Below are 12,889 nucleotides of genomic sequence, written 5' to 3' on the forward strand. Positions count from 1 at the left end.
ACATAAACGGGGTGTATATCAGGGGGGTCGCGCTCGTTATACAGACTGGCTCATCAGATTCTCCTGTGGACCCAGGGGAAGCTGCTCTCAATCAAGGCAGTTTATATCCCAGGGTACCTCAATTTGGGAGCAGACATCCTGTCGAGATGGGCCGAGGCCCGGGGAATGGAGACTTCACCCCGAGGTGGTGGAGCTCCTGTGGGAGAACTTCGGTCGAGCTGACGTGGACCTGTTTGCGTCTCGAGAGACGACTCACTGCCCATTATGGTTCTCCATGACAAACCCAGCACCTCTGGGGCTGGACGCCATGGTACAGGCGTGGCCGATGCTACGTCTGTATGCATTTCCCCCGATTGCGCTGCTCACGGGAGTTCTGGAGAGAGTTCGCCAGGACGAGGTCCGTCTGTTGCTAGTGGCCCCATTCTGGCCGGCCCGAGTTTGGAGTTCCTGCAGGAAAGATTTTCCACAGGGCTATCCCCCTCCACAATAAAGGTGTACGTGGCGGCCTTAGCTGCTTACCACGCTCCTTTGAGTGGTGTATCTTTGGGGAGACACCCGCTTATTACTCGTTTCCTTCGTGGCACTATGTGACTTAGACCTGCAGTTTGCACGAGGGTGCCGGCCTGGGACCTGGCTGTTGTGTTACAAGGCCTCTCTCTGGCTCCCTTCGAGCCTATTGAAGAAGTCCCTGAGAAGTTTCTCACACTTAAAACTATCTTTTTGCTTGCTATTTCATCTCTCAAGAGGATTGGAGACATTCAAGCTCTCTCGGTATCTCCCTTGTGCCTGGAATTTGCACCCGGCATGGTTAAAGCTTTCCTGCACCCTAGACTGGGTTACATTCCTAAGATCCCCACTAATATTGTGAGGCCTGTTGTACTGCAGGCCTTCTGTCCTCCTCCCTTTCGGACGTCTGACCAGGAGAAGCTGAATCTGCTTTGCCCGGTTAGGGCATTGGATTTGTATGTCCACAGAGCTGCCCTGTGGAGAAAGTCAGAACAGTTGTTCGTCTGTTTCGGGTCACCTAGTAAAGGTCACCCTGCATCTAAGCAGAGGATGAGCAAGTGCGTGGTCAAGGCCATCTTACTTGCTTACGAGTCGGCTGGTCAGCCTTCACCTTTGGCTGTTCGAGCTCACTCGACCAGGAGTATGGCCGCTTCCAAAGTTTGTGATGCGTCAGGCTGGTCTTCACCGCATACCTTCGTGAGGTTCTATGAACTGGACCTCGGCTCCACTCCTGGGGTGCAGGTGCTATCATCCTAGTGTGCGCTTCGATTTCACACAGACGGTCACTTGCTCATATGGCGACATGGGTATTAGCGTTCCTGCAGCGCTTCGACGCAGCTCGAGTTCCCTTGAAAGGGAACGTCTCGGTTACGTATGTAACCTTGGTTCCCTGAGTCAAGTCAAGTCACCTTTATTTATATAGCGCTTTTAACAATGCAGATTGTGTCAAAGCAGCTTTACAGTGATAACTGGTATATAATTTTGGCTGCACAGCAGCTCCTAAATAAAATGGTGTCATTATCCATCTTAAGTCAATTCAGTATTGATTCATTCTGATGTAAGAATCAATAGTTATTAATTTAGTTATTTTATCTATATCAGCACTGGAACAAACAGTGATATCATCCAGCTCAGTTCAGTTCGCATACAATGGCGTCAATGCAGGCAGATCAAAACACTGATGAATATCAAATGTCAAGTGTCCCCAACTAAGCATGCCAAAGGCGACAGCGGGTGACATCAGGTGGCAAACAGGTGTTAAAATGGAGAAAAAAACATTGGGAGAAACCAGGCTCAGTCGGGGGGCCAGTTCTCCTCTGGCCAACAGCGAACAGTGCTTTATGATAGCTGCCTGAATCATAATAAGTCCGATGGGATCGCAACAGTCAAAGTATTTATTCCAGTTCCATCCAGTTGAGGATCGTACTCATCATGCCGGTATGGACTGTTTGTTGAGGAACTGTGCAGGGAACCCTGAGCAGGGAACGAGACGCTGCATCGCTCTGCCATACTCCCAGCATGCCCGTAAGCGACTTGCTTCAGTTTTCCAGAAGCTGAATGAATGGGTTTTTGGGTAGGTTTTATAGTTTCCTGGTCAGTGACGTCACACGCCTATGATGTTCCGTCACTCCATTGGACTGATTTCATACGTGCTTCACGACGCAATCACGCAGAGGCGTTCCCGCAGCGCTTCAACGCAGCATCTCGTTCCCTACTCAGGGAACTAAGGTTACATACGTAACCGAGATGTTTTCTGTTGTTACTTATTCTATGTTATGTATCTCTGTTTTCTGTACATAATTATATGATGACAAGCTTTAGTGCAATGTATATAAGGGCATTTCAGTTATCTTTATAATGCATTATTATATAACAGGTTTCAAGTTATGTTACTAAACTAAAGAAAGTTCATTCTTTTTGATTCTCTGAAGGTTCATCTGGAAATGTCATTTTACATTTCACGAGTTCACATATACATATAATTAAATAGAGTTATGCGTATTTGGCGTGCTGTCCAGGGGGAGGGCTCTGAGCTCGGAATTTTGGCCCGAACCCAGAGTACTCCCCCCCCCGATGTGGTGATAATAGATAGAACTAGAAGCAAGGACATGGGGTGGTGGAGGGATGCTGAAGAACTGTCAATGAACAGAGGTGAGTCTGCAGTATATATACCTCTTGTTGTTGGTTGGTTAGCTGAAAGCTTTCCACTTGTGTTAATTAGGTTAATTATCTGCACCTGCTCCTCCCGAACTTTGTTAATAAAATCATATCATTTCAGTTTGACATTGTAATATCATACACCAAGATAGCACCAAGATAGTGGATAACTAGCAGCACTATCTGGTTCGGTTATGAATGTATGCATTTTGCCTTAAGTACTCACCGATTAGACCAGGGGTCAGGAACTTTTTTTTACCAAAGAGCTTTTTCACCAGAAACTTTTTTTTTCCCCCCGTGCATTTTCTCAAAAGAGCCAATGCAAAAACTAATATTTTACTATTGTTCACACTTTATTATTTACATATTTATCACTATAAAGCTGCTTTGAAACAATCTGTATTATATAAAGCACTATAAATAAAGGTGACTTGACTTGACACACAGTTTATTTATGGGAGAGACAACCCCATTCTATCACTAAACTCACACCTGTAAATTTTCTGGACTGCTGTGTGAACCGTCATGTGTGTCTGTCATGTTAGGCAGTGTGAGCAGTTTTCATATGTGTTTTCAGTAACTTTCAGAGATGGAGATAAGAGCTGAATTATCAAAGCTGAATATTTGTGTAGTCTGTGCATGACTCAAATTCTTTGCTCTCCACTCAGGTATAAAAGTTCCTGTTGGTTCATTTGAACAATAAACTTGTGCCAACCTTGATAATAATTTCCAGTTTTATGGACGCCTTTCATTTTTACTATACAGTGGTTACTGGTAATATTCATGGCAAGTGCATTAATAGAATATGGACTTGTGACTTAGTTGTTAGTTTATACAGAATTCAAGCTGCTACTGTAAGCTGCTGTGTGAACAGAACGTTTCGGGAATCTGATCTGTAAGTAAATGTGGTTGTCATTTCCAAACAGTGTGAGCATAGCCATAAAAACATAAGTGGTTTCTCATTGATTGGTGTTGCGCACAGCAAATTGGACAATTTGAAATATTATTGTAAATTGACTTTTCATTAACTTTGATAGGCTGTACAAGAAAATAACTGTAATTGGCTTTGCGTTTTCTGCAGGAAAGTGATATCTAGTGATCTGGTAGAGGAAGAGACAACTGGCGAGCCACATGAATTTTGTCAAAGAGCCGCATGGCTTGTGAGCCATTGGTTCCTGACCACTGGATTAGACACTGCTGTGTGTGTTGCATGCTTTGTTAGTTAGTCTTAACCCCCAGAACAATACCAGACCCCTAAGACCCAGACCAAGACTAAACAACTCAAGGCCCAGATCCAGACCAAGAGTTGGCCAAAATTTAGATGCAGAGCCATGTTTTTTTTTTGTTTTTTTGTTTTTTTTTTTAAATTCCATATCAACTTAGCTGTGGTAATTATCACCTTTAGTTCATTGAAGATACTTTGTCAACCAGCTTTTCAGCAGGGCCATACCAAGTTCTAGACCACAAAATCAAGACTCTCTCTCTCTCCACAGGGTTTTTTCCGTAGAAGTATCCAGAAGAACATGGTGTACACATGTCACAGGGAAAAGAACTGTATTATCAACAAGGTGACTCGGAATCGCTGTCAGTACTGCCGGCTACAGAAATGCTTCGCTGTGGGGATGTCTAAAGAATGTAAGTGTTAAAAACCTCTATCCTATACATATACAAAAACTTCATTTCAGGAGTTTGTCCCTTCAACAGATACATATTATTTTTCCCCACCTTTTCCATTAACTTTCAAACTGTGGAGTTATCAGCAATGATATTATTCATTGTAAGTGATTCAGTAACCAAAAATATCGCACTGTAATATGCAATTGTCAATAAAATGTTGCGCCCTTTGTCTTTGAGATTCATTTAAGAGCTTTAACTGTTTTGTCCTTTTTTATAGTCAGCATAACTCAAATCATGCGAAGTCAGAGGTGAGATTTTGTCAGAGGTGAGATGTGTTGGTAGCCCTGTTTAGTGCACTGTCCCATATTGTATTTCACCCCAATTTCACCAATGAATCACCAATGAAACCCAAAGTCTTTTGTGCATTGGCTATAACTAGGTGTAAAACCTTTTGAGAATGGTTACATCATCCTACATGAGAACTGTTTCAGTGTGACATTAAAGGGGTCCTGTATAAAATAAGAACAACTGAAATTTCTTTATAATCTCAATTGCTTCTCTTAGATAGCAATGAGATTAAATGCAGCACATGTTATTCATGAGAATAAGACCACAGTAATTTTGCATGTGTCTCTTCTAGAGTTTCAAAGTAGATCTCAACAATGTCTCAAGCTTCCTTCCTTCCTCTTTTAGTCAATGTTCAATTTGATTAATTGCTTTGAAGCTATACCTGTCCGAAACCAGACAGCTTTTGAGTGCACTAATTTTTTTTTTTTTTAATTGCTAAGCTCAATGTTTATCCCACTCAAAACCCTTACAGCAAATTGACTTAAGATTTAAAAACATTAAGGCATAAAACTGCAACATTTGTACAATAGTTTTTGCTCTGGGGTTATAAAACAAAAAGAAAGGTGTTTATTTGAACTTGGATAATATTCTATATGTAGTAAGTTCTTCATAGGAATCTATATGTGATGATTTCTTAGATGCACCATTATCCCACTGAGTGGTTACTTAATTAAATATGTATGTGTTCACTTGAAAATGGACAAAAACAATGTTACAGTTCACAAGGATTCCAGTGTATCACTTTTTTCACCCGGAGTCGCACTGCAAATGTACCACTGTGGAAAGATGTACGCATCATTGCTTTAAATTCAGAATACTGCCATTCAAGTCATCTAAAGCAGCTTGCATTTGACACATTATTGCCGTTGTTTGATTGCATCAGCACTTATGGCTCAGGTCGACTTCACACTCCATTTGGTGCAGGAAAAGAGGTGATTCTATGCTTTTCTTCTGAATAAAAGAGCGATAAATGCAGCAACATCACGGTCATCCTTCCATTTCCTGCTTTTTAGCACACTGGATGCAATTGACCCATTGAAGTTGAATAAGTACAGTAATGACCAAAAGTGATGTCTGGATGGGATATTTGTTTTTAATTATAAAAATATGAGGAAATATATTTTATATTTTTTTAAGTACGGGAGAAGAACAAAACACTAAACTTGGTTAAGGTATTTATCTGATAAAATTATTTGACAAAAAGGCAAAATACAATTATGGGTTTTATTTTACTATTCAACAACATGCATAGAAAAACAAAAAGCTCACAAGAAAAAGCATGCATTGACTACAACTGTTAGGATTATGCTTTATGTTTGTTTCTGTTCTTGTGACCTAGTTTTCAAGTCTGTGTCTTTCTCATTTGGTTCAACTGTTCTTAATTAATTAGCTCATTAGTTCCCTCATTTGTTCTGGTATGCTCCCTGTTTGGTTCAGTTCTTTGTCTGGTTTTGTTGTTGTTTAGTGGATGTGTTTGCCTGTTCTCCTTATGTTTCTTTTAAGTGGATTTATTAAAGATTGTTGATTCTGTATGCTCCTTTGTCGTGAGCTCATTTATACTGCTACATATGTGACAAAAGACTAGACCAATGCAGTGAAAATTGAGGCATTTTTCCCCCTTTTTTGTTATCCCTTTCAACATGGACCTGCCAGCAGTGCTGCTACTCTGCTTAGAGCAGAAAGACTGCTCGCTGGAAGAACACACACAAGAATTTTTAGATCTAGCGTGCCAAACGGACCACTCTATCTGCTTTTTCTATTACACTAGCGTTAGCTTCCAGTGAGTGGTTCGAAGGAGGATTTTGCCGCGTTTGTGGAGTGGGTGCTGGTTCATAACGGATTGGCTTTCACCATCTGCCACTTCCCTGCTGCTGTGAATAAGCTAAATTTGGACTAGGCTAATGTTTTGGATTTATTTGAGGAAATAATACCTTTAAATGCCCCGTTACCGCGGATCCCGTCCAGTCCAGAGTTTCCTGTGTTTCCAGAGTGGCTGCCCAATCTCCCTCTTCCACCTCCTCTACTAAATCCAGCTGATTCATCAGCCCTTCCTCCGCTGGTTTCTGTTAGTCCCTCGGCTCATCCACAGTTGGCCCCCTGCATTGTGGAGGATTCACCTCCGGTCTCACAGTCCCCAGCTTCGCCTGATCATGAGGATCCCCCATCTCTGCCTCCAGCTACAGAGCCCCAGACTCAGCTCCACCATGGCCTGTCATCCCACCAGCTCCACCAGGCTCCCTCATTCCCCCATCTCCTTGATCAGACGTCACCCTGGCTCCAGCAGGCTCTGCCTTTCTGCCGGCTCCACCGTTGTCCTCGGTCACACTGGCTGCACTGCAGTCTTCCAGATCCCTGCCTCAGCCCCAGCCACATGAGCCGTCAGCTCCGTCTTGGCCCTCCGGACCTGCAGTGTCACCCTGGCTCCGTGTCTCCTCGACTACGTCTGAGTGTCCACCCCTGGCAGAGGACGCGCCTTTCAAGAGGGGGCGTAATGTTAGGATTATGCTTTATGTTTGTTTCTGTTCTTGTGACCTAGTTTTCAAGTCTGTGTCTTTCTCATTCAGTTCACCTGTTCTTAATTAATTAGCTCATTAGTTCCCTCATTTGTTATTCTTATTCTTTGTCTGGTCTTGTCGTTGTTTAGTGGATGTGTTTGCCTGTTCTCCTTGTGTTTCTCCTACATGGATTTATTAACCCTCTGAGCCCAGTGAACGCGCTGGCGAGTTCTGCTGGATTTTTTCCTCATGACAGCAGAAACAACTTAAAATGCTCTGTCATTTTTGGCCATACAAATTAGTGTAAGACATCATTATATAAAGGGTCTACTTTTATATGTGTATACTCACAATACAACAAAATCTTGTGATTTTGTAAAATGAAGAAAATAAACAGTGTGTGCTTTCAGCTGTCTCTGTCTCCGCGAGAAACTTTCTGAAACACGTCTGAATAATGAACTGAAACTCAGCTAATACTTATCACACAGACATGAGAGATAGATCTTTAGAAAGCTTGAAGTGTCTACTTATTGAATTTAGTAAGTCCTAGTGAAAACAAATATTCTGTTTATGTAGTGCTTATGAAACTAACGAGAGGTACAGTCTTCTCTGCCTGGCTTCATTATCTGTAATTTGACCACACCCACGCGCCGCGCAGCCTTTGACATGCAAATCGTCCATGTGCGAGGCACGCTAACCTGTAAACGCCCCCATCACCTCAAACCAAGCATCAGCTTCATCATGATTTCTCTGCTTTTCATCGAGTTTGGAAGACATGCTGTGAGTTTACCTTAAATTTACCTCAGAAGAAGAAGAACACGATTGATATCCAGTGGAGGTAAGTCATTTATTCCCATTTACATTAGTCAACTTGTTATTGTTACATAAGCTGTAACATGTTAGAATGTTTAGACAGTGTTTACTGTGAAATACTGCATTCGTGAATATCTGCTCAAACGTATATGTTTATATTGTGCTAAGTAAACAATAATGTTTCATAGAGTAAATGGTCTTTGTAAGCGCTGTGAGTTTGAGTCACTTATGATGTGCATTTGAAAAGCAAAACACGCTCACTTCATAACGTCATAATTATAATCATTATGAAATAATTTTCATTTGGGATCTGAAGTGGCTTCTTATCATAGAATGAGGCAGACAGTATATTATTTTGAAGTATTCTAATAAATGAATGCAATGTCGATTAGAGTTGCATCATACCCTTGTGAAAAAGAAGTGCACTTTAGTATACTTTTATAAAGTGTACTTACTTTTAGCTTTCATAAAAAGCTACAACTATATCACTATATCACAACTATATCAAGAGGTTCAGGGGAAAAACTGAAGTCAAAGTACCACTAGATAGATCTAATTTGCACCTACACCGAAGGGAAAATGGGCCGTGGCCTGACAACTCTGATAAGAGGAGGCCAGAACTAGGAAAACTACACTCACATAACAGGGGTAGTATAAAAAGGGCGTAAATGCTACTAGCAGACTGCCTAAACCCTAGTTCTAGCCTAGGCCAGCTATAGCTGTGGGCCTATAAGGCCAACACATAAGCATAGATCTGTCTGGGGCTAAGAAAACAACAGCCTCTAAAGCACACAATGTCAGTCGGCCTGTAAGGCCGACGCTAAACATAGATCTATCTGAAGTTAGTGAAAGCTAACCTCAAAACTCTAGCATTTACCAGAGGAGAAAGCTAATAAACCAAAAGGTGGCTAACAGTGCGGCTTAGTTACAGCCGACATCTGAATACATATGAACAGTGGCTGAAGCTAACACATCCAAAAAAGGATACCCTAGTACTACCCTAATAATATATCGTACCAGCCAACCTAATGGAACTTCAGGGCCCTAGTCCGCATCATAAACAGGAAACTGATATAAATATAAGAAACCTACCAAGCCAATCTCAGCAGGTCTAACTGATATGCTTACAAACTGATATGCAACACCCGCCTGACCTTCTGCCGTGTATAGAGCGTCAGAGCCTACCTATATCATGAGATAGTTGCACTCACCTCGTCAGTAGGAGGCGTCGACGCGTACCCAAGTTAATTTGCGTACCGAATTAACCTGCTGATGTTGATGAATGCGAGCTGAATACAGGTCCTTCCATGTCTTCTCGATCTCAGTATGAAGATCAAGAAGGAATGGAAAGCTTAAGGTTGCTGAAGAATTATGGCAAAAAAGGAACCGTTCGACAAACTGTCCGCGAGCGGTTTCTTTCTTAACCCGCTCCAATGGCAGCCGCAGTCTGTCAGAGGCGCGTTCCACAATCTCACACAGCTGTACATACGCGGGGGCAGGGAGGCTCACCATCTTCATCCTCATCAGCCATCTCCTGCTCTCTTGTTTGGCTTAGAACAAGAAGAGCAACTGCTGCTGAATCTAACGATGTCATAGACAACACATCATAATAATCACACAGCTCTCTCCCGTCAGCCGTCGAAGGTCACAGGGAATTTCACCCCTTCAACTCTTCAACAAGTTCCAGCTGAAAACCCCTTGATCTAGTCTCTACTCTGCCTCAGCAAGAGTAAGACCCGAACCATTAGGTGCAGAAGAGAGTGGAGCATTTTACAAGTAAAACACACTCACAAAAACAAACAGACAGATCCCACAAGAACTGCCTGTACATGCTCTTTTATTCTCATAATAGACAACGTTATAAGTTATGTATATGATCAGATGTCAACACTATGGGACATGGATGCACACACTTCCTGAAAAGTTTGTTAGACATATGTCTTACCTTAATATCGGTTTGATATCGTTTCAAACAAAACAGTCCCTGAAGACGAAAAAGATACTGACTGGTTCTCTAGGCGCTCCTTATATACTTCCGGGTCGCGCTATGATGACGTCATAGGCTGTCGCCGGCCAATAGAATTGTCGTGTTTTGATATTGTTTTCAGACACCGGTTCACGCGGAGGCGTTCCCCAAAGCGTGCAAACGCAGAGTTGAGTTCCCTTTCGAAAGGGAACAATTGTTTATAAACAGATTCAGTCCATTATTATAATTGGCTCAATTGAATGAAAGGAATAGATATTTAGGTTTGAAAATAATCAAAGATATCTGAAAATGAACAAAGACATTTGCTGTCCTTTTCCACCCCCCTCCTAGATTCATTTGCTATTCCTAAAGGCAAAGAGTTGCTGATAGTGATTGAAGCCTGTAGGCTAAGATTTGTACTGTGTACTGATCATCTCCTCCACTTTAATACCACTTAGAGTGTGAAATAAATATGAATGAACATCTGAATATTACAAGATACAGTACAACTTACCGAAATCAATATCATGTCTAATGTAATCGCTCAGTGTTTCAACCATGGAAAGACGTCAATAAAACAGCTTGTAAACAATGTCATATAATGTCACATTTACCTCAGAAAAACCATATTCAGTGACCATAAACTCATTAGTCAGCAAGAAAAATGAACTCTAGAGAGGAGCATTCTGATAAATATATGCACCACGTTACATATTCATTATAATTTTATTTTAAATATGTATTTTATTTATAATTCATTTATGTATTTAATGCATGTTTGAATAAATCATTTATGACAGTCACGATTTAAATGTTTAAAAAAAAACGAATTGGAGTAGAAATATGATTATGTAATTCTAAAGTTAGTATTATAACTTTACTATAAAAAAACATAATTGAGTGTAATTTAAGTGTTTGTATATAAATAAGTTAATTTTAACCTTCAATATTATAGTAATATAGTACCAAGTGACTCCCTTGTATAGTTTACAGCATTATTTGAGAGATTTTTTTTCCTCAAGAAAATTTGCCATTTACTGTATCTGATATACATCCAAAACAATCGATATTGAATCGAAATCGAATCGCAAGCTTGTGAATAGAAATCGGATTGAATCGTGAAAATTGTGTCAATACCAAGCCCTACTGAATCCTGTTAGACTTAGCTGAAAAATACAAAGCACTGTTTATTTAATTTGTATCTTTGTTCTATATTTATCTATGCTTGTAATTTGTTCATTATTTTCTATGTGCATTCACTCATCTACAAAATCAACCCAATCATCCTAGATTCTTTCCAAATAGAACTATTTACAGTGGGTACGGAAAGTATTCAGACCCCCTTAAATTTTTCACTCTTTGTTATATTGCAGCCATTTGCTAAAATCATTTAAGTTCATTTTTTTCCTCATTAATGTACACACAGCACCCCATATTGACAGAAAAACACAGAATTGTTGACATTTTTGCAGATTTATTAAAAAAGAAAAACTGAAATATCATGGTCCTGAGTATTCAGACCCTTTGCTGTGACACTCACATATTTAACTCAGGAGCTGTCCATTTCTTCTGATCATCCTTGAGATGGTTCTACACCTTCATTTGAGTCCAGCTGTGTTTGATTATACTGATTGGACTTGATTAGGAAAGCCACACACCTGTCTATATAAGACCTTACAGCTCACAGTGCATGTCAGAGCAAATGAGAATCATCAGGTCAAAGGAACTGCCTGAAGAGCTCAGAGACAGAATTGTGGCAAGGCACAGATCTGGCCAAGGTTACAAAAAAATTTCTGCTGCACTTAAGGTTCCTAAGAGCAAAGTGGCCTCCATAATCCTTAAATGGAAGACGTTTAGGACGACCAGAACCCTTCCTAGAGCTGGCCGTCCGGCCAAACTGAGCTATCGGGGGAGAAGAGCCTTGCTGAGAGAGGTAAAGAAGAACCCAAAGATCACTGTGGCTGAGCTCCAGAGATGCAGTCGGGAGATGGGAGAAAGTTGTAGAAAGTCAACCATCACTGCAGCCCTCCACCAGTCAGGGCTTTATGGCAGAGTGGCCCGACGGAAGCCTCTCCTCAGTGCAAGACACATGAAAGCCCGCATGGAGGACTCCAAGATGGTGAGAAATAAGATTCTCTGGTCTGATGAGACCAAGATAGAACTTTTTGGCCTTAATTCTAAGCGGTATGTGTGAAGAAAAACCAGGCACTGCTCATCACCTGTCCAATACAGTCCCAACAGTGAAGCATGGTGGTGGCAGCATCATGCTGTGGGGGTGTTTTTCAGCTGCAGGGACAGGACGACTGGTTACAATCGAGGGGAAGATGAATGCGGCCAAGTACAGGGATATCCTGGACGAAAACCTTCTCCAGAGTGCTCAGGACCTCAGACTGGGCCGAAGGTTTACCTTCCAACAAGACAATGACCCTAAGCACACAGCTAAAATAACAAAGGAGTGGCTTCACAACAACTCCGTGACTGTTCTTGAGTGGCCCAGCCAGAGCCCTGACTTAAACCCAATTGAGCATCTCTGGAGAGACCTAAAAATGTCTGTCCACCAACGTTTACCATCCAACCTGACAGAACTGGAGAGGATCTGCAAGGAGGAATGGCAGAGGATCCCCAAATCCAGGTGTGAAAAACTTGTTGCATCTTTCCCAAAAAGACTCATGGCTGTATTAGATCAAAAGGGTGCTTCTACTAAATACTGAGCAAAGGGTCTGAATACTTAGGACCATGATATTTCAGTTTTTCTTTTTTAATAAATCTGCAAAAATGTCAACAATTCTGTGTTTTTCTGTCAATATGGGGTGCTGTGTGTACATTAATGAGGAAAAAAAATGAACTTAAATGATTTTAGCAAATGGCTACAATATAACAAAGAGTGAAAAATTTAAGGGGGTCTGAATACTTTCCGTGCCCACTGTAAGTCATCTGGTGAATTTTTTTCATATCGCAATATATATCGCAGAAAAACAAAATATCA

General features: G+C 41.3%; 1 protein-coding gene across 2 annotated transcripts in view; it reads left to right on the forward strand.

Annotated features, from left to right (window-relative positions):
• Positions 1 to 12,889, forward strand: part of LOC127501083 (retinoic acid receptor beta-like) — a 322,722-nt gene that overhangs the window by 182,772 nt on the left and 127,061 nt on the right. For both annotated transcript variants that reach the window (XM_051872864.1, XM_051872865.1), the window contains one exon: positions 4,158 to 4,299. In XM_051872864.1, coding sequence (XP_051728824.1) covers positions 4,158 to 4,299 — 142 coding nt within the window. The remainder of the gene's footprint in view (positions 1 to 4,157; positions 4,300 to 12,889) is intronic.

This window comes from Ctenopharyngodon idella, chromosome 19, assembly GCF_019924925.1.
Source record: "Ctenopharyngodon idella isolate HZGC_01 chromosome 19, HZGC01, whole genome shotgun sequence".
Classification (NCBI taxonomy): domain Eukaryota; kingdom Metazoa; phylum Chordata; class Actinopteri; order Cypriniformes; family Xenocyprididae; genus Ctenopharyngodon; species Ctenopharyngodon idella.